The sequence below is a fragment of the Molothrus ater genome, chromosome 3, assembly GCF_012460135.2.
Source record: "Molothrus ater isolate BHLD 08-10-18 breed brown headed cowbird chromosome 3, BPBGC_Mater_1.1, whole genome shotgun sequence".
Lineage (NCBI taxonomy): Eukaryota > Metazoa > Chordata > Aves > Passeriformes > Icteridae > Molothrus > Molothrus ater.
In genome coordinates, this window is record NC_050480.2 from 69,529,310 (window position 1) to 69,551,987 (window position 22,678).

Here is a 22,678-nt window from a genome sequence, read left to right on the forward strand (position 1 = left end):
AAACTTCTTTTACTCTGGAGAAAAAAAGAAAAAACCGTAAAGCAACTACAATATAATCTGAGCACTTGGCTGTGTACTTTTGTTAACAACAAAATTAATCTATTTATTAGGAACGGCAGCGCTGGCCGAGTTCATTGTGTAAGCAAAACATTTCACGAAAAACTGCCAAGTTCCAAAGGTGTTTTATATATAGCCAAAAAACATAACTGCTAGAACTGGCCATAGGTTACAAAACCAGACTTCGCTCTCCCACTTTTTTTTTTTTTATTATTTTTTAATCTTTGGGAAACGGTTTGGTTTTCTACAAGCTGTTAGTCGAAAGGGCACGTATGATTTGGCAGACTAATGTAACGTCTTATGCGCTCCTGTCAATTTCAGGGAAGATAAAATCTACAAGGATACTTAATTAAAAAAGAATGCGATGTCTGTTTTATAAATCACTGCTGCCATCTGCCCCGCAAACGCGGAGCATGGAAGCGGTCTTGTGTTTAACCAGCGTGGGAAAAAGCCTGGGTCTGAATTAAACCAACTTACTGAAATAACTTTTTTTAAAAAGTACAGGCTTAAGCCTAACGCGGCACCAAACACCGGCGTTTCCTACTTGGCGCTATGCACAGAAACCCGCGTTAAGGTCACATAAAGGCGGGCGGGCAGCGCTCCCACGGGCGCTGCCAGCTCGGGGCAGCGCCGGGGGCCGGAGCCTGCCGGGCCGGGCAGAGGCTGCGTGCGGGTGTCACAGCCCCGTGTGTGCGAGGAGCTCTCGGCGCGTCCCCCAGCTCCGCCCGCAGGGCTGCCCCGGGCTGACCCGCGGGCACGCCGGCGTGGGGACGGATTTACGGGATCGGTGCGGCCGCGGCCGGGGTCTCGGGAACAGCCGGGCGATCTCTCCGCCGGCCCGGCCGGAGCCCGGCTCTGCCTGGGGATGACCCGGATCCCCCCGGTTTTGTCGCAGCCTGGCGGCGGCGGGACGCGAGTGGCGGGTGGGTGTTGGGAAGGCGCGCGGGGGGATGCGGGACCGTGTGCCCGCGCGCGGCCACGTGCTCGCCGCCACCTGCCGTGGGCACGCGGCCCCCGCCGCCGCCTCCCCCGCGCGCGCACGTGCGCGGCCCGCCGCCCGACTCTCCACGCGAGACCGCGCGGAGCGGCCCGGCCGCGCAAAGGCCGGGGAGGGCGGCGGGGGGAGCGCGTTTTCCGCGCGGCGGCGGCCGCCGGCAGCGAGCGCGCCCCGTCCCCGCCGGTCCCCGGCCCCGTCACGCGGGGCCGTGTCCCTGAGCGGCGTCGGCCCCACCTGCGGGCGCGGGGTCCCGGCGAGGGCGTGTCGCGGGGCGGGCGCGTGGCACCCCCGGCGGCGGGGCCTCTGCCCGCGCGGCACCGAGTGGGCGGCGGGGCGCGCGCGGCGCGGGGGCGCGCGGGGTCTCCAGTGGGAACCGCGCGCGTTCCCAGTGGCAGCGCCGGGGAGGGCGGGGGGTGGGGAGTCAGGGGACGGGGGAGGAGCGGGCCGCTCTCCCCCCCCCCACCCCTGCTCCCTCCCTCCCCTGCCCCTGCCCCGGGGCGGCGGGTGGCGCTGGCCGCGGCGGGTCGGGGCTCGGTGTCCTTGTGCGGAAATGACACACGGTCCCGTCACGTCACGCGAGAGCGCAGCGCGCGGACCCTCGCACACAAAGAGCGGGGGGGAAGCGCGGGCTCCAGCGGCGGCCGCTCCAGCCGCCCCCGCCGCCCCGGGGCTCCCGTGGCCCCGCGCGGAGCAGAGGTAAGTCTCGCCGCCGCCGCTGGTGGGGACGGGCGCCGTTCCACGCACCCCACGGCGAGCGGGGAGCGCCGCCCCGGCGGGTGGGGGAAGAACGGGGAGGGGGGGGGGGCCGAGCGGGGGAGGCGCGGGGCCGGCCCCTCCCCCGGCCGCCCGCGGGCCGGGGCCGCGCGGGCGGGGGTCTCTTTGTTCGCCGCTCCGAGCGGCGCTGCGGCGGCGCGGGTCGCCCGCGCGCGGCCCGGGTGCCTCCATCCGCGGGGCTGGGGGAGGGGGACAACGGGGAGCCGGTGGGGGGGGCAGAGGAACGGTCACGCCGCCGTCACCTCCAGCCTCACCTTAACCCCTTCCCCCTCCTCCCCCGCGCGCCGGCCACATAGATCCGCCCGGGCAGGGTTCGGACCGGAAGCACCAACCGCCGCCTCCGCCTCGGGCTCGTGGGTCTGACCGCGGAAGCGGCCGCGGCCGCGCCGCGTGCGGGGCGCGCGGGGCGTCCCCCGCCGCAGCGCCCGCCCCCGGGCGGGGCCTCGCGCCGCCGCCGCCGCGCGCGCCGCTCCCACGTGGCGGCCGCTCCGCCGGCCCTCGGTAGGCGCGGGGGGAGCCCCGGCCGCGCCCGTCCCCGCCACGGGCCCGCCCGGGCACCGCCCCGGGGCTCCGCGGGGCCACGCGTGCCCCGGGAACCAGCGCCGGGGTCAGGGTCCCGCCTGTCCTATCATACACGGCGGGAGGAGCGGCGGGCGGGTGGTTGCGCTGGAATTCGTGTCGGTCCTCGCTGAGTCGCGCTCTGAGGGGCCCGGTGAAGGGCACTGCGGGGGAACGGGCCGCCCCTGGTCCGACCGTCTCCCGCCAGGTCACCCGCGGCTTCCCCTGCCCTGATCAGCCGCAGCCTCCGCCCGGATCACGCTCTCCGCCCCTGCCCCGATCACCGCCCGCTTCCCCGGCCCTGATCACCCGCTGCCTCTACCCTACTTTTCCCTGCGGTGTGTCCACACAGCCCTTTGTAAATAGAAGGGAACAAACTCTGAACCAGCAGAATGCGAGCCGGCCGCAGGCCAACAGCCATGTGACGGCTCCCACATAGCGTTGACGCAGTCCCAGAGTTTTTTTGGGTTGAAGTGTGAGTAGGGTTTGTCGCTGCCACCTATAAACACAGTATATATGCCTGACCCATGGGGCAGAGACATCTAACCAGGGAGAGAGAAACCTTTTCCCTGTTTCCAACTTTATTGATTTACATCTCGTAAAACAAATAATCACCCATGTATGTTCATACATACTTCTTATCTCCTGCTAAATCGAACTCAGTATTGGACCAACTGAGTTTTTATCTTTGCTAAGTATTTTCATAGGTTAGGTACGTTCAGTGGATAAAAATAAACAGAAGGTAAATGAAGTTTGGAGGAGAATTCAAACTGCACAAAGTTCAGGTGGAACAGTATTTTAAAATAAAAGCAGAGTGAGAGGGGAGAGAGGAAAACAAAATGTTTTTAATAGACCAGTGGAAAACACGTGGTTGAAGAAAAGACAAATTCATGCATTACTGCTGGAAATAAACCAGGTTAGTGTCTTGCTGACCCCTGCAAGATTAAATTGCTGTTTGGTAAAAGTACAGAGGACAGATTGAGAAAACTTCAGGTTTAGGCAAATTGTGAGAAAACTGAGAAGAGTGATTTTGGTTTGTTGAGTTGTTTTTTTTGGTTGGTTTTTTTTTTTTTTTTGTTTGTTTGTTTGATTGGTTTTTTAGGGGTTTTTGTTGTTTTTTTTTTTTTAATCTGCATATTTAACTTAATTAAAATGAAATATGAAAGACCCAAATTAAGAGCATAACCTCTTAGTCCTACCGAAAAAACACCATTGTTGCAGGCTGGCTTCAGTGGAGATTTGAGGCTTCATGTCCTGCTCCAGGACAGCAAAGGAGGTTTTCAAAATATAAAAGTATGGGGATTTTTATTCTCCATAAGAGTAGTGCTTCCAACGACATCTGCTGGTTCCTTAAAATCTTTTTCTTCGAAGTTTTAGAACTTACTATTCATGTATTCGTAGTAAAAATGCTTGTAATGTTGGAATATTGTTTTCTACAGTACTTAGTTTTACAAGGGTCAGTACTGGATATCAAGAATAAATTATATTGAGAAACAAGTCTGCAGCACCCTATTACCTCAAAATGAATAGAACAGAAAGCATTTGCTTTTAGTATTTCATATGCTGTCTACTTGCATTTTTCTCTTTGCTCAGTTAAATGAAGCAACATTCAGATCTCAGTTTCTTTAAGATGGGTGGTCAGTTTCAAATAACTCTCCTGGTTTTTGTTTGGTAGTGTTTTTTTATTAAGGTGATTTCAGGTATTGGACTTCTTTGACCCTCTGCTTCTTCAAAATTTATAAGGCCTTGTCAAAATTATGTAAAATTTGTTGTCAAATCACTGGCCCATAGACCTGAACAAAAGGCAAACATTGCCTTTAAGAAATACATTTTCCAGCTCTATCTTGGAGTGGTATTTCTGTCTAATTTAGTTGAATTGAATTTGAGTTGCATTGTATTTTACAAATCGGAGGAATAAAATCTACCCTGAGGATAATTGCAATATTGAAATTATTGAACCCAGTGCTACAGCTAGGAAATGAAAGATGCAGATTACTTGGCACCCAAAGCAGAACACAGAACTCGCAGTTCTCTAGGTTTGCTTCTCAGCCCAGCAGGAGAGCCTTCCAAGAGACAGCCTGGAGAGCAGCATGCACCCTGAACAGGAGGCAGCTCCTGGGCAGCCTGAGCAGAGGGCACACGCCTCCTGTCCTTTTTGACTCTGGGACGGTAGGGCTGGGTGTTGAGAACTGTTATTTCCTCTCATTATTTCCAACTGTTCTATAGGAATCAGTCTTCTAAATCATCACGAGGGACGGAGTTCCACACCATTGCCAGGCACTTGGAGCAGCCCTCTGCTCATCTGCTGTGTGGAATGGGACTGCTTCCACCTACCCACACCAGCTTTCAAGGCTCTGGACTTCCCATGGGAAGCTTTGGTTACTTTCTGTGGTTCACCCAGTGCATGTTAGGAAATATAGGCAGAGAGCAGGGAGCAGGACAGACACTTGAGTGTTTGCCCAGATTAATTGATTAATCATTGTCAATTGCTGAGAAGGAATATATGTACAGTGCTTTTGATTGGCTCTGGGTAAATCATACTCTAGTTACCTAGCGTAATACCATTGCAATTCAGTGATCAAGTCCTGTTACATGATGGTATGTGTAAGAGGAGGTGCTAATTTTGGCTGTTAAACAGCAGGTGAATGTACATGTCTTATAAAATTTAGCTAGTGTCATCTCCTTAAAAGATCAGCTTTTTTTTTTTTGTGTTCCTCATTTATTTAACTTTATTAGGATACCTATGCTGTAAGAGGGGTGTTGTATCTTTCACTGCATGCTGAAAGCTAAGGAAACAGAGCAGTTTATTCTGCATATGTTATCAAACACGTATTTAATGTTACTAACAAACATGTATGTCTTAACATTTGCCCAAAATGTAGAAGAACAGTTGATGTCTTCAGAGACAGTGCTCAAGAACACTTTTCATTATGAGCTGAGTTTTATATATGAAGCAATGTACCACCATGAGGCTTTAAAGGGAATAAACTTAATACACAATGTCTCAATCCCTGTTTTTTTAATAACATTCTTGTAGCCAATAATGAAGAATTAGGGACATTCCTGCCAACCTACATGAAGAAGCTAAAATACTTAGTGGGACGATGTGCATCCAAGAAGCAACTTCTACATTTTTACCATGCATTAGTGAATTGAACAATACAATGTTATGCAAGGAGTTAAATTCTAAACAGCAAGCTTCTATAAAAGTGATAATCATCATTATTGTTATTATTTAGTATCTTGTTTAAGGTAGTGATTAATTTTCATTTATGATTAGTATTAACAAGTGTGATGAAATCCAAGTTGCTTTCCACATGCAGCATGTGTACAGTTTTATAGTTTCCTGTGGTTTTCACACTATTTTTTTTCATTTGTCAGAACTTAGTATGTAAGTTATGGGAGTTCAAAGAGTACAGAGTTACTTAGTTACAAACAGCAGGACAGCAGTATTTTTTTCTGGTGGAATTTTTTCATTCCATTTTTAAGTCAGGATGTGAAACTGATCAGTCAGGCTTTCTTTAAGAATGATTGCAAAGGCAGAGAATTACCTTCATCTTACATGATTAGCAGGATCTTTTCTCCCTGTATTGTGCTTTTATAATGATCAAAATCATAAGAGGGGTTGGGAAAGCATCCTTCAAGGCAAACACATGAGTAATTGTTAGGTGGTAAACAGGAGGAGGAGAATGCACATTATGGGAAGAAATAACTTATGAATCAGTTTGGATTCAGTTTTGTGTATCAATAACTACATACACCTTGTGCTACTTTGAAGTAGCAATATGCATTATAATAGATGATATGAGACTGAAATACATTCCGAGTATGAGTTGCAATTTCTTCCCTTACTCATAAAATCTGTTGTACCAGTGCTTTAAATCTTTAAAGCTTCAGTGCATATTTTGGGTAGGTGCATTTTGGTAGGTGGTTCACATGTTCTGTTCTACGTGCAAAAGCACAGAGAAACATTCCAAAACCTTGTTTTTAAGGTGTTCTTCCATGCTTTGGAGCTCCCAGCACTGCCCTATGCTTTGAGCTTCTCTGTTAACCATGGGTAATACCATTTCAATGTGGAATGTCATTACCAAAATGATACAACAGTGCGGTTAAGTGTCATGACCTGGTACATTTTTGGAATAGAGGCAGATGTCTAAGCAAGAGTAATCAAAGTAGGCAGTGTTAAGTCCCTTCATTGAACTGTCTTGTTCATTGCGTAGTCTGATGAGAAGGGAGAGCAGAATCTGTGGGAAGGGAATTTGTCCAGTAGTGACAGACAAGGTGTTCCAGGACTCCCCTTCGTTCCCTACTCCCTTGGATTTGGCTGTTGACATAGGTGTAGGTGGTTGGTTTGGAATCTTTCTTCCAGAGGGCTCACCAGAAAACAGGATGCAGTGCAGCATCTGTCTGTATCCCAGTGAGATAAAGCTGCCAAGGCTGGTTGCTCTGCCAGTCACAGTTGCAGGCGTGGGTTCCCAACTTCAGCACAGAGTGTTCACTCTTTCCTAGAACTTGCTAACAGCTGTCCTCTAGATAGCATTGAGTAATTATTAGGCTGAGGATGATAAGTATATTTATCTTCCGTTTTGAAAAAAATACATATAAGATTGAAATATGTTTTGTGTACTCAACATGACAAGGAACAACTGTTGGATGTTTGCTTTACTGTATGTATTTCTCACTCAATTGCTTTTTGCAGTATTTTGCCCCAAGATCTTTTAGACTTTTTTTTTCATTCCAGCTTTGCTTAATCTCACAGTCTGGGCTAGAATGCTACCTCGAAACAGACTTTGACAGTGCTACCTCTTTTAAAGAGGAAGTAATTATTATTAGTAAGAACTGATGCACAGCAAACAATATTTTAGCAAATATGAAATGTTTTATCTTTAGTGGACTTGAAACAATCAACAAAATTGTTGTTAATCTTACATATACAGGGATGGATGCACAGACACGCTCAGAAACAGATACAGGCTTTTCCCCTTTCCATAAATCCTAATTTCCTGTGGAAGCAATGATGCCATTGCTATGTTGGTGCCTCTCTGTTGGCTCACTAGTCACCCGTGGGTCCACTGTGACCCAAATTTAAAGCGAGATGGTGGAATAAATAAGGTATCATTGAATAGTTGAATCAAGCCAGTCGCTTGCTGGTATGAGGAGAGATTTTAATTCCTCCTTTCCAGCCCAAACCTTGTGCATACTCCTGAGCTGGGCCCTTTACTTCTGAATTACAAGGAAAGTGACCCAGGAAAAAAAGAAGTGAGTTGATTTCTGACAGTTTATCAAGATGGAAGGTTAAGGTGGGCACCCATGCTTGACCAAGGGAGCAGGTGGGGCTGCAAGGCAGGAAATCAAAGGGACAATTGAATCCCATCTCTTAACAGAAGCTGTTATATGTTTGATGTGCTTCATTTTCTCAATACCAGAGTTCTTACAAATCTCACAAAGAAGACAGGAAACTAGATAAGGAAAGAGATTATTACTAGGGCTCCCAAAAATGAAAAAAAAAAAAAAAAGAAGTTCATGCTTTTTTTTGACACCAAAGATCTCAGGTATGGAACACAGTCTTCTTAGGCTTCATTGTTTCTGACACTGATTTTCACTGTTCACTTTTAGTTGTATTCTGGCAGTTTTCGGATAAAAAACCTCAAAAGTTAACACTGTATTTCAAATTTGTGAAACAATGTTTTAACTCAGTGTTATTTGACCTGAATTCAAGGTAGCTTTGGCCTGCCTAATGTTGTTTCCTTCAGAAAGTTAACTGTTGCTTTGCTTTAATTTTCACTTTTTTGCAGTATTAAAGAGTGGTTTTTCAGGTACTCATTAATCTTTTCCTTTTAGTTTGATTTTTTTCTCTGATAGGAATTCTTCTAAAGCATTCTTCCCATTTTAATAATAGTAATAGCAGGAATTAGAAAGAAAATAAAATTCCTAAATATTCCTTCCTAAATATTTGTTTCATCCACTGCCACCTTTTAATCTTCTCTTCTGCCTTTCTGGTTAACATTTTTTACTGTTTTGCTCCAATGAAGCAGTCTAGGATTATATGAAAAATCATTTTGATCTCCATTTTAAAATGTTCTGTAGTGGTATTGATAGATTTGCTTACTGTCACCTCAGGCTCTCACAAAAAGATTGTGTGTCACACTCCCTGAGCACTGACATGTGTTGGTCTTGTACCACAGCCCTCAGAGCCACGCCTAGTGCAGCATGGAAAAGTGCAAGGAAGATCCAGGCAGTAACTATCAATGTATGTGGGATATCAGGGCAAAATATGAACTGTTAGTACAATGGGATTTTCTTAAGGTCCAGGAGGGCTTTTTGATGGTGCTGTGAGAAGGAGACTGCTGTAGGATTTTTCATGAAGAGCTGTAGTCGCTTGGTCTAAATCTCTAAATACTGTTGAGTTAATAAGACCGGGTATTAACCCATGTCAGGGTTTATCAGGTGGTTTAGAAGTTGGTGCAGGCCACTTAGCTTCACCCTGTTACGTTTAGAGAGTTTGCAGAAGTTTAAGTGACAGGTACTGTTAGGCTTGCATAATTGATATATGGATCAATTCACAAAGCAATACAAGTCCTGAAATAGGGAATTATGGTGGGTAAAAGGATAAGCTATCTGAGGGGTTTGTAGTAGCTCTGCATCCGAGAGAGACTTATTTTTGTACGTGATGATGAAGACAATCTCATTTTATCCCCTTGAGGATGCCCTTTACAAGGCTGTGTATAGGGGCCATGTGGAAGATCAGCGCATCAAAGAGTATCTTGGCTTCAAGGGTGGCCCAGTATAAGCTGATTTTATAAATCTGTGCATCTTTTGTTTGGGTGCCACCTATTGTAAATTCTACAAAATCTAATCCAGAATGGAACCTCATAGTTACCATTACAGCCATCAATGGCCTACAAATTGAAATTCATATCTACACAGCATTCAAGTGTTTACAGAGTTTTTAAAAAGTGTTTTGACAAGTTAAAAAAAAAAAAAATCAGCATTATTCAGGAGAGAGATACAGACTATTTTTCCCTCCACAACAGATTCTCTGTCTTTCTCTCCCCATCTTTCTTATCAATTTCATTTTAATTCCCACTCCTGGGCTATGTGTACACTTTTGATTGACTGGTTTTATTGACTTCCACTTGTAAAGCAATAATTTTCTGGGGCCAGATAAGCATAATGCTCCGTGTAGAGGAGCATGAGCAGAGCGTGACCGTTTGCCAGTCACCCGCTCTCCAGTTGAGAGTGTCAGTTTGCAGCTGCGTGCCCTGAAAGGGTCAGTGATATCTGACCAAGTTGTTTGCTTTGTAGATCTCCAAAGATTTAGAATATCTTTTAGGAACATGTACGGAGATTGATATTTGCCCCCAAGTAACTTGCAAAATTAGTTTCAAGTAAACAGAAATACAGATGAGTTTTTCACGTGAGAAGTAACACTAAAATCATGCTAGCATAATACATATATTTGCTTTTCCCTACAAAAACCACATTATTTAGAGGCTGACAGAGAAAAAGGACTTAGTGTAGATCTATGTGCATTGTTCTGCTGGAATTGATGCAATTTATACCAAAAGATGAAAGATTTTAAAATAAAAACTTACTCCAGGATGTATGTTACTATTAATGATGAGCTTTCTTTCTGTGATAACTTTGTGTCAACCACAAGGACAATATGAACACATTTGACTGTAATAATAGTGATTTTGTACAGGGAGAAGACTTTAATACAATTAACTTCCATTTATATGCTGCCAAGATACTACAGAGAAGGTTTGAATGAGTTTTACGTTTGTCTGTACCAGAAAAAGACGTAGAGTTTAAAATAGTTCCCTACCTGCTGTGTGTTATCAACAATATAGCTTGCCTTGTTGAGGGGTCTGTAGATGGTCATGAAGGTTATTGAAAATAACTAGTTATTACAAACATACAGACTGGAAAGACTGGGAGTCATTTGTGGGCTCTTAACTCAATACTTCTAGATGAAAAGTAATTACAAGAGGAGATGTAGATATTCTCTGATTCCAGAAGATGCTGATATTTATTTTTGTGGTTTTGTTTTGTTCTTTAGTGAGATAGAAGATGAATTCAGCTGAAATCACTGATGATGATGAAGGTAAAATATTATACTTTGTATAATTTTTGATCAGGCAGAAATACTTGTTGATTTAAAGTATTTGCCACCTAATAGAGAATGCAGTTGGATCAAGACAAATTACACTAATGTTTTTTTTTTAAGTTATCTAAAATAGGGCATTATCTTTGTTAGTCATTATTTCTGCTCTACATCCTTCCTCCCCTCCAAAAAATCCTCCTGTAATACTTTAGATTATTCTTTGGACAAGAAGATGTCATTTATTGGAAAACGGAATGATTTGACTTTGACGTGGCCCCAATATACACTTACCATAGAAGTAATAAATATAATGAAGTTCTTCAAAACACATATTCATAAAAAGAAACAAATCACAGAACATTATACTAAGGATGTCATGGTTTTCTGGAGAGGGTGCTTTATCTTTCTAAACATTCTCTTTTTTCAGTAAAAATTCCTAAAAAAAATGTGAAAGTAGAAACAGAAAATGAAGATGAAGCTCTAGACTGCTCAGTAACTTCCAGATCTGCTGAGAAACACTCACTGGATGGTGCAGTGACTTGCCTACAGGATTCCAGCAAACGGAAACAGAGCTCCCTTGGCTGTGATGGGTCAGGAGGCCAGCAGGATGCCTTACCCAGCGTGAAGAAGAGACGCTTTACACAAGAGGTGACTGCTACACACATGACTGTGATTTTTTTGGTTCATATTTCCTAGGCTAAATTCTCTGCTGCTTTAAGTAGAATGCAAGTCTTTTAACTAAATTTGCATTGGTAATGAGTTTGTTGCAAATGTGGCTAATCTTAAGCTAGTTTGCACACAGCTGGGTATTCTCTAAATAACATGGAAGTGATCATATTTATGAAATACACTTAATAGTTATGGAATAATTAATTTATGTGAATTATATTTTTGTTGTTCAGCAGATAACATAGGAAGGGGCAGTGACTTGGAGTAACTGGGCATGACTGATTACAATCCCTCTCCTGTCACACAGTCCTCAGCTTGATCCTGAGTGGTAGAATCAGGGCTGTAATTCTTTCTTCTGTGACAAAGATTTAATGTCAGTAAGACCAGTATAAGTTTCTGTATTATTGGAAGGATAAAAATGCAGGGATGCAGAAGATTTCAGTCACATCAAGATGGAATGTATTACAGCATCTGGTGTGGCATCCCAGCTTGGGACAATCCAGATGTTTCTCTAGCCAGTGAAGGAGATGCCCAGTCTTTTCCATTATCCTGATCTTGTGCTTCACCTCTCTAAGCAATGGTGGATTTTAATTAATCTCTTCTGAAATTGAGCTAGTTTCTTTTTTGTCCTTGTTCTTTCAGTAGGGAGTGCAATGATCATCTTTTCTGAGAAAAATCTTCTGCATGTGGGAAAATTCATGTGATGTTGTCCACTCTCAGTCCTTCCCTTCCAAGATTAAAATTCTCTTTTTTTCAGCTCTTCTTCAGGAGTCACCTTATATTTTTGTTGTTCCATTTGAGAGTCCAGGAAGACTAGTGTCCAGTGTTAGATAGTAACATCCACCTGCCACCCTCTAGAGCAGTATAATGACCTCCTGTTTTTCACACTCAGCACTTTATTAAAATAACCTCGATTCAAATTCATCCTCTTTTGAATAACTTCAGGCCCTGGGTTATATTTAGTTTGTGACCTATCCTAATGCACGTATCCTTTTCTGCTCTTCTGCTACCTAGCCACTTATTCCATGTTTTATTTGCACATTTCATGTCTTCTTTATAGCCATAGTTCTCTGTGATTCTTTTTCTTGACTATCATCTCTCTGACTTCTTACGGCTGCTTTTTTTCCCCTGAATGCCTGTGGTAGGTAGGTTTTAATCTTATTACACGGTTTCTTTCTTTTCCTTTCTCTTTTTCTTTTTACAATTGTTTTCCTTACATTCAGATTCTTAAAAGAGCTTTATAATGGTCTCTGAATGTGCTTGCTTTGCATTTTCCTGTTTGCCATTAATAAATTTTAAAGTTTAATTTGAATTTAATTATAACTTTGGATTTATAATATCAGAAGTTGACCCGGTAATAATATGAAAATTCATTCTTGGCTGACCCCATTGAATCAGCATGTTTAGTTAAATAACCAACCAGAAATAGTCCTCAATCTTAACAGAATTTTTTAAGTTAATTACTTCTCTAGTACCAATATTCTGTTTTAATTGATGACTCTATTAACTATTTCTATTTAAACAGTGGAAAAATCTTAATTATTCTAAAGTATGTTGTGCTTGTATATCTTTACTGCATGTCATATAGACATCTATCTATGATATAAACAGAGCTGTACTTCTTTGGGGCTGGTAATTGTATTACTAAATTACTTTTTATCTGAAGACTTAGCTTTTTTTTTTTTAAATTTTGAGTGCCACTTCATAATCAGGAATTAATTTTCCCTGATTTTCTTTAAAAAAACAATGTGTAGAAGATTGTAAGTTTAAAAAAGTTATGTGCAGGACTTTTCCATATTCTTATGTGTCTGAAAGAATCTATGTTTCTTGCCTATGTATTTAATTATTCTTTACTCCTGTGCTTGAATATTATGCACTGTATTCTTAGAGATATTTAGACTTTGTTTATTAAGCATAACAAAGGTCATAAATGGACTTGAGCATTGAGCAGAACAATAACTAAACAACTTTTAAAACTTGGCTTAGGATTCCAAGAGAGTGTGTGAAAAGACTATTTTACAATTTCTTGTATTGGTCGATGTTTTGCAAAATACTACACTTTGCAAATGTTCATAAAATGTTTAAAACATAAACACTTGCTGTGCAACTGTAGTATAAAAAGCAGCACTGTCTTACATTGAGTCTCATAGAACAATATCTTTGCTTCTTTTTTGATAGTACTTTAGAACTGATGATCTTAAATGGGTGCAGTATTATCTGAAATTCATGGATGTTTAAAGATCAGTGTTACAGAAAACTAATTAGTTAAATTGGACAATTTACAAAAGCCATGTATTTATGGTGATGATAGTGCTGTTCCCAGATGGAAACCATAGACAAGATAATTAAAAGCAAAAGAAAAGAAAATGAGAATGCATCTGAACTAAAATATCCTTAAATATTTTTAAGGCCCAAATGTTTTGTCATCTGCTAGGAGAACACTGGCTATATGTTTCTGAAATGCAGATATTCTGAAATGCAAATCCATCCCGCAGCCAGATCCAGGCACTGGGAGCTGCATTAGTGAAGGAAGAAGTTCAGCTGCTATCATAGTGAAGATCTGCTGTAGTTCTTAGCATGAGCTCCAGAGCACCGTGTCCAAAACTGAGACTGCAAACTTTAATGATCTTACTGTCAAAATAATGAATTAATGTTCTTTAATACACATTCTAATATTGATTTGGCCTGACTGTGTGTGAGGTGCACATCAATAGAAGTTACCCTTATATTGCCAAGTTTTATTATTAATTAATTAGGGAAAATAAACAGCAGGAGGTGAAATGAGACTGACAGATACCTGGTGGCCCGTGGCAAGCTATTTAGCAGCAAGGTATTATAGTAGTAGAGAAGGAATTGAAAGAGGCATATGCTGTTTTTGAAGGAATATTTGGTATATTCCCAGTTAACAGGAGTGTTAATGAAAGAGCAACTCAGGTGGTAGGTCTCACTGGTTGTGTAAGAAAAGTTTTGTTTTGTTCTTTAGATATAAAATAGTAAAAAGCTTTGTAGTTCAGTTTGTGTGCCTAACTGGGGAGTAGTATTGTGCACATTGTCAGTGGAGATTTTCATGGCCTGCTTTTAGGTGATGTCTATGCAGAGCTCTGTTACTACCTGGAACTTCCTCTGTTTCTTCACTGACAAGTACAGGTGGTGTATGACAACTTCAGTTCCAGCTTAGGAGCCTGCAGTTTGGTGGGGGCAATGTGGATTTCAGTTTGCTCACAGTTCAGTCGCTGTTCTGGCTTTATTATGAGTGGGACTGGAGTGGGAAGTCTTCTAACTGGGACCTGGAAACCAAGTGTCCTAGGCACCATAACAGCCAGGGATTCTGCACACTGAAATGCATCTCCTTGGCATTACATTTTTGTTTGATCATCTCTCAGCTTTGGATGTGCAAACACAAGGTTTTGTATGTAGGGTAATGTGATGTGAGAGCAGAACTTGGAAACAGCTTCAGTTTAATTGTATGCTGGTTTCTAAACTTGGAGTGGAAGCCAGCTTGTTCTTTCTGAGTCTCCTTTGAGTATACATTGCATTAGAAATTAAAAAATAATTAGATTCAATTTGTCACTGCAGTAAGCAGATGCCAAGTATGAGTACACATAGGGACCACATTGATTTCATGACTTACAGTTCTGTTTCTTAAGAAAGAAACCTTAATTCAGATTCCTCACTGTAGGACATAATGAGGCCTTAACTAGAATTTCAAATTTCTTGTGGCTCTCAGCTCTGACCTGAAGTCTGCGTTTCATTTGTTTTAATACTTGAATGCAAATTCTGTAGTGTTTTATCTAATTCATGTTCTATAGAACAATTCAAGAAAATTGTTTCAGTATAGAAACATCTACAAATCTGTGTTTTCTCATGTTTGAATTCTTTATGTTGGATCTTGGTTCTGTTTTATCTGTATCTGTATTCTTAACTTTTAAGAATTATTTGCAATATCTATGTGTTTGTGGAAAAAACCCCAAATCAAGCCCTGCATATCTACTGTGAGATGATGAAAATGTTTGGTTCCAATTTCAAGCAATGAGGAATAAATACAAATAATTGAGAACATTGAGTCCTCAAGAATTCATTACTAGTTTTATATAATTTATAAATTATATAAATTTCTATTGTTTAAATAATTTAGAAAGTTAGAAATCCATGAGTCTAAACTTCCTTGTCTTTCAAAAATAAAGAAATCTTCTGTTAGGCTTCCTTTAAAAAAAGATATTGTACCAATGTACTTTCCACTTTTTTATTATTTAAATAGAATACCTTTTAAAAATCAATAAATTTCTAGGATTTGTTTAGTACTTCTGCACCATTATAAAGAATTTTTTAAAACCTGTATATAAACCTTTCACATCAGAAAAAAAAGAGAATAAGCATATTTTTTGTTGTTTTTAGCCTTCGTGACATTTTCAAAAGCTAACCTAAAGAGAGTGCTGGAATGTTAAATGCAGTTGTTGGAGGCAATGGCAAGGTCACAGGACTAGGAGTCAGAAAATCTAGATGCTATTCTTGGCTCTGTTGCTGACTTGTTGCCACCCAAATTCTTGACAGCCCAAGATCCTCATATCCAAGGTGAAGCCTAATGATACTTAATTTGGGGGAGTAATTAGAGCTCTGTGGGTAGAGAGTACCAAGAATTATTATTGCATTTCTATTCCATGGGGAAAGCTATGAGCCAAAAAAAGGAAAACAAAAAGGAAACCTAAATAATTCTTTACTGTATTTTTATTTTTCCCAGTGAAATTATTAATTTTTATTGTTTAACACAAGTCCCCTGCAGAAAATTTGACTTTGCATATTTATGTAACAATGCCTGCTTAAGGAGCACATATTTATAGCTAATATTTTTAAGGGAGTGTTACTAATACAATATTTGTTCATTTGAAGGGTTCCCTTTCAAACATGAGGAACAGAGATGCTGGCTCACCCACTCAGGTAAATGCAGAGCAGCCAAGCAAGAGCAAGAATTCTAATGTAACATGGCTCTGTGAAGAAGAATCCTTCAGTGACATAATCACTCCATCTTATAAAAAACCTCTCTATGGCATCTCACACAAAATCACAGAGAAGAAGAACCCACCAGGAGCAGAGCAGTTTGCTTCTTACGAGTTGTTTGAAAAAATCAACCCCAGCAGTCCCTCACAAATTCGGACTTTGAACGATCAACGCAAAAGAGACTCAGCCATTGCAGTAGCGGCAGCCACAGCAGATTCAGAATCAAATATATATTCTTTGATACAGAAAATGTTTTACACCTTGAACACACTCAACACCAATATGACTCAGCTTCACAGTAAAGTTGACCTGTTGTCTCTGGAGGTTAGCAGAATTAAAAAGCAAGTCAGTCCAGCAGAGTCTGTTGCTGACTTCAAGCCTCCCCCGGAGTACCAGCTGACTTCTACGGAACTCAAACAAATCATGGATCAAAGCACATCGGGCGGGGACCTGGCTTGCCGGTTGCTCGTGCAGCTCTTCCCAGAGCTCTTCAGTGATGATGAGTTTGGCAGGAGCTGCAGTGCATGTGGCTTTCTCAACAAAAGGAAACTTGAATCTCTTCATCTGCAGCTTATTCGTAACTATGTGGAAGTTTGTTATCCTTCTGTGAAGAATACAGCTGTGTGGCAGTTGGAGTGTTTGCCTCAAGTCAATGATTTTTTCAATAGATTTTGGGCTCAAAGGGAAATGGAAAACAGTCAGCAGAATGTGCAATCATCCAGTTTTTATGAGACTGAGCAGGTCGAATCCTCTCATTTTATGGAGGATAAAGAGCAGGAAGAAGCTTTGTCCTTGGACAGGAGTAATGTCATTGCCTCAGATTACATGCTGGATGCTCAGGATCTCAATGAATTTTTAGATGAAGCTTCTTCACCAGGAGAGTTTTCTGTTTTTTTGTTACATAGACTGTTTCCAGAACTCTTTGACCACAGAAAATTAGCTGAAAGGTACAGCTGCTTTGGAGACTCTGGAAAACAACTGCTGGATCCTCATCGGCTTCAAATAATCCGTAGGTACACTGAAATTTACTTTCCAGACGTGCAAGAAGAAGAAGCCTGGTTGCAGCAGTGTGTTCAGCGAATAAATGATGAGCTTGAAAGTACGTATATGGATGGAAGTGAATGTGACCAGATGAGAGATGACTGTTACGATTCTTCTAGTTTACCAGATGATGTATCAATCATAAAAGTGGAAGACAGTTTTGAATATGAAAAGCCTGGCAGACGGTCCAAAAAAATTTGGCTTGTACCCATAGATTTTGACAAACTTGACTTTCCCCCTCCTGATTTTGATGTCCCTGTCCCGGATTACCTGTTGAACAAAGAACAGATTAAAAGCATATATGAAAGCAGTCTTTCCATAGGCAACTTTGCTTCCCGATTGCTTGTTCTCCTATTTCCTGAACTATTTACTCATGAAAACTTACGGAAGCAATACAACTGTAGCGGATCTTTAGGCAAGAAACAGCTTGACCCCACTAGAATTAAATTAATTCGACATTATGTGCAGATACTGTACCCCAGAGCAAAGAATGACAGAGTGTGGACATTAGAGTTTGTTGGGAAGCTTGACGAGAGGTGTCGACGAAGAGACACGGAGCAAAGGCGCTCGTACCAACAGCAACGGAAAATCCATGTGCCAGGGCCCGACAGGAGGGAATTTCTCACCTATGCAATAAACCCTGAGAGATTTCGGGAAGAATTTGAAGGGCCGCCACTGCCACCGGAAAGAAGCAGCAAGGATTTTTGCAAGATACCACTTGATGAACTTGTTGTTCCTAATCCAGACTTCCCTGTGCCTTCTCTGTATTTGCTGTCTGACAAGGAGATAAGAGAGATAGTGCAGCAGAGCCTGTCAGTCGGCAACTTTGCTGCCAGACTTCTTGTAAGACTCTTCCCTGAACTCTTTACTCCGGAGAATCTGAGACTGCAGTACAACCATTCAGGTGCTTGTAATAAAAAACAGCTTGATCCCATCAGACTGAGACTGATCCGTCATTACGTGGAGGCAGTTTATCCTGTGGAGAAAATGGAAGAGGTGTGGCATTATGAATGTATACCGAGCATCGATGAAAGGTGCCGGCGTCCTAACAGAAAAAAGTGTGATATACTGAAAAAAGCTAAGAAAGCAAAAAAAGTGACAGGTTCTTTAAACTGCTAAGACTTTGACCACTAAATTATTGTCAAGAGTATGCTTTGGTTTAGACCGAAGGGCCTGTTGGGAGCTGAGGGTTCTCAGCACCTGGGACAGTCAGGCCCTAAATTTGTTGCGTTTCAGTGTGTGTGTTGCATTTCTGTTGGCACCGCAGCAGTGGGAAGTGGCTGACTACATTTGTACATGGGTAAAGACCATCAGTGACAGCTATCAATGACTCGCTAAGAGCATGATATTCACTGGTGCAAATACATGTATTGAAACTATTGCTCCACTCCCCATTTCTGCATCTTCTTTTTCTATCACTTTCTAATAATAAAGAATTTTTTTTTATGGTTGTGCTCTTCAAGAGCAGTTTTTCATTATACCATTATAAACAGTATTTTTAATTAATTCAGATTTTGAAATGTGTAGACTAATTTAAATTTGAATGTGCCATTTTCATTGGAAATCATTGGAATATTAGACTTTGCTTTTACAGTAACTTCAGCTTCACACTTGTTTTGTTCTTCATGATATTGAGGTACTGGAAGTTATAATACTGTGTCAAAGAGTGGGTCAGAGTGGTGTCATTTGCATTTTTGACTGTTACATTGGTTTTATTTCTAAAATCAAGAATTTCTGTTGAAGAATTGAGACATGAGCATAGACACTGTGGGAATGGGTTTTTGGTTTTTTTTGCATTGACACCACAAGCCTGATCCTGCCCCCATGAGTTCTGTTATTGTTTTGTCCAGTGTAACTGCTGGAGTGACTGAGGATTGCTTGTCTTGGGTAAAGCCACCAAACCAGACCCAAGCCTATACCCATGGAATATCTTCCCATCATCTGCTTGCCACCCTGTTTGTAAAATAGCAGAAGCAACAGCAACATCAAAAAGACCTGAAACAAGGACTTAAAAAAATTTTAGACCCTACTTTCTATCAAAATCATGATTCCAAAGGTTTCCAGTGTTGATATTGAATTGCATATATAAAAAGTATGTGCAAAGATTGGTTTTGTGGTGAAATCCAGTGTTTCAGGGTCCCAGCATATGAGCTGTGGTAATGTAACTTACTCTTTCCATGAGTGCAGCAGCATCTGAATATTTGGGTGTCGGGATACGGAACTCCCTCACTTTGCCAAATTGTTTTAGTGTAATTAGTAGCTATTTGGAGACATAACTGTGTATGTATAACTTAGGTTCATATGGTCAAGTTTGCATCATTAATATCTTCAAATGTAACAAAGACCATCCAGAACCCAACATGAATTTGCTGTATGACTTGTCACTGGAGAGTGCTGCTTTAAAACTAGTTTTCTCTTTTTAAAAAAAATAATACTGATAGAAATGGTGAGGGAGAGTCAATTATGGATTCTTAATACAGTAAAGACAGTGGTTGCCTACAGAGCATCACTGGAACACCTTGGAGCAATTGATGTTCTCTGTGGTCCTTTTCTGTTGTTTACTTAGATGGGTCATAGCAAATTTTAAGTCAGTTCCAATGTAATTTTCTATTTTAGCATTTGTAAGGAAGTACAAAATATTTGATATTTTTACTTCAGATTTTTAGAATATCTTGTTCGTAGACTCATATTGATCCCTTTAAAAGGAAAACAGAATGGTTTTTCCTGATGGCAAGAACTAGTACATGTATTGTGTTAAACTGGGAGTAAATCATAGTTAGTAGCATTTGCTCATTTTGCCCATATGCTAGAAACATTCTCAGAGAATGTATGAAAAAAAGTCATGAATGTACTAAACAACACAATGGTACTGTTTATATCCATTTAAATGTTTCCTGTTGGTTTAAGTAATAGCAGACCATACTCAAAATGGATATCAGAGCAAATACGGCTATAATAAATCGAAATCATTTTACCAAAGATAAAGAACTGATACCACAATGTCTGCATGTGTTCATTTTAGTGCATAAATTTGTCAAATTGAATGTATCAAAAACCAAGACTCTCTTGTCATTGTATGTTACCTAGAAACTCTGTGAAATTTTTTTATGTGCACTTTTATAGGATATATAAAGTAACAGAAGATCTTAACAGCTGTTTAATTTGTAGTTGCAAATGGCTGGCCAAAAGGTAAGAAATACAATTTTATTTTCTTATCCTAATGTCATATGTTTCACCACTTAGTGATGTCAAAGCTCCCAGAAGAATTCAATATATATTGAACTTTTTTACAAGGGATAGATGTTAGTAGCTAGCATGCAAGTTTGAGACATACTGGCTTTTACTGTAGATGCTAATATTAAGTAAAAAAATCAGTCAATTGATATTATCTAAAAAGTAGTGAAAAAACCAATTTGACAACTTTGATCATAAAAATGATAATTTTTGAAACTGGGTATAAAAATATTTTTGTTGTGGGTTTTTTTTCTTTTTATTGCTGTGTACATTCCTTTTGTCCAACTCTTTACAACCCTTTCATGATTTGCTTGATTGTATGATTTATAACTGATATCAAGAAAATACAGACATATAAATAGTGGCATAGTTCACTAACACAAGCTCTTGCAGTGCATCTGAAGAACAGCCACTTCATCCGGTTGGTCAGTCTTGTAAATATATTAAAGGTATATTATTTTCATACAAGAGGAATGTTGTCTGGTGATTGTTCAGGTACAAGCAAGATTATTTTCCTATAAAGTCTCTTACTAAGGTCTGGGATAACCTTAGGTAGCTGGACAAATACATAAAGGAAAACACCCCAGTTTGCTGCAGCCATTTAAAAAGATTTTTCTGTCTTTCAGACTTCTTCTGTTTAAAAGAATAAACTTAAAATTTTGGAAGTGAAACTGTGATAGGAGGGTTGCTAGATATTGAAGTATTGGGTGCATAGGTAGCCATGCACACTGACTTCCTATGGATGAGAGTTACTTTCTACCTACCCAGTTAAGGTGGGTATCGAGTGTCTCTACTTGTTACAGGGTAACTATATCAGCTTTCAGTAAGTATTGAATTGCCCATTTCTAAGCTTTCTAAAAGAAACAGTGTAGTATTATTATTTATTTTTGCATCTTATGCATTTTCTACAACTTAAACATTTCCTTAGAGGTTCTGTAAAAAATACAAAACAGCACATAAAAGGGAGGTGACGTATACATCAGTTTATTGCCTGTTAAGTGTATTCAAGTGACAGAATCAACAACAAGTGTGTTGGGAAATGAGAAAAATCTTTACTTGAAATCAGTTATGCTGATGCAGTGCAGCAGTTATGGATGCAGTGTTTCATGTTCTAAGAAATGTTTGTGACTTTTTAAATTATCTTCAAAATGCAGACAAGTTATTTCTAGGTACATTTTAAAAATGCTGTCATTTGTCTCTTTTTAATTATTATTTGATGTTTATGTTGTAGCAGTGAGAAACAGAATTGTGTGCTCAATGCTCTACAAAGGCACACCAGGTCTAGTTTCATGCTGGAAGGGCTAAGATGAATACTACACCCCCAAGAAGCCCAGAAAAAATAATGTACAGGTTTTATTTATAATTTATTTTCATTCAGATTTCATTTTGCTGATTAAAGCGACGTGGAACAGTTGGAAAATTCAATGTCTTAAGCTTGCCTGGAGGGCAGGGCATAAATTGACAAGTGCTCTTACTTACAAAAGTTTTAGTTGATTGCAGTTAAAATTTATGGAAGAACAAATGTGGCAGGTTTTTCTGAGTAAATTAAACAAACTCCATCACTGTCATTGCAAACATTTCTTTACTGCCTTGGTTTGACTTCCTGATTTTTCTTCCATTATTACTGCAAGTCAGCACCAATGGAGTTACAGATTTTTCCTCAGGAACATTTTGAAAGTATATTTTTTTAATGTGTCTGAAGTTGGTAAAAATGAATAGATTAAGTTATGGTTTAGTTTCCTCTTAATTCTCTCTTAAAATTGATTTTGCTAAGAAAGGCAGAACAAGCAAGAAATACACATTTGTCTTCATCCTTTCCTACCTACTTTTTTTGTTGCAGTAAATGTTAAGACAGATAAATTTCTGTTAGTAATAGTGCTTTCAAATCCTTATTTTGCCCTCAAATTCATTCATCAAAACTTCTCACTGGTAGTAATAGTCTTAATTTTTTATAGAAGTGTCTCACAGAATACATAATACCTGTGTTTGTTAGAGCTCACATAAATCCTGTTCTGAAGGGTCATCTCTCCTGCAGCAGAGTGCCAGCTGAAGGAGCTGTCCTGGCTTTGCCAGTTCCAGCACTAACAAAATCAAACCTCCATCACATTCACATTCTCCTTGTACCTCATCTGACTGGCAGATTAGCCCTTACACTGTATTATTTTTACCCACCATATTCCTTTTCATTTTTGTTATTTTCTGGCTGCTGTCATTTCTAGCTAATGGCCATGAAAGCCTGTGACATG

The 22,678-nt window shown here is 41.0% G+C and overlaps 1 protein-coding gene across 3 annotated transcripts; it reads left to right on the top strand.

Moving 5' to 3' along the window:
• The first annotated feature begins 891 nt into the window (after positions 1-891).
• Positions 892-20,900, top strand: BEND3 (BEN domain containing 3). Of its 3 annotated transcripts, none has more exons than XM_036380494.2 (4): positions 892-980; positions 10,449-10,493; positions 10,921-11,141; positions 16,050-20,900. In XM_036380494.2, exons 2-4 carry the CDS (start codon positions 10,460-10,462, stop codon positions 18,315-18,317), a joined length of 2,523 nt encoding a protein of 840 aa, XP_036236387.1. In that variant the 5' UTR covers positions 892-980; positions 10,449-10,459; the 3' UTR covers positions 18,318-20,900. The 3 variants fall into 3 exon arrangements, with proteins under 3 accessions (XP_036236387.1, XP_036236386.1, XP_036236390.1); XM_036380493.2 differs by lacking the exon at positions 892-980 and adding an exon at positions 1,633-1,750; XM_036380497.2 differs by lacking the exons at positions 892-980; positions 10,449-10,493; positions 10,921-11,141 and adding an exon at positions 11,771-12,307.
• The last annotated feature ends 1,778 nt before the right edge of the window (positions 20,901-22,678 follow it).

Coding starts and splice junctions, on each gene's coding strand:
- BEND3 (XM_036380494.2), top strand. CDS start 10,460: ATGAATTCAGCTGAAATCACTGATGATGATGAAG. Junction 10,494..10,920: donor AATCACTGATGATGATGAAG/GTAAAATATTAT, acceptor CTCTTTTTTCAG/TAAAAATTCCTAAAAAAAAT. Junction 11,142..16,049: donor AGAGACGCTTTACACAAGAG/GTGACTGCTACA, acceptor GTTCATTTGAAG/GGTTCCCTTTCAAACATGAG.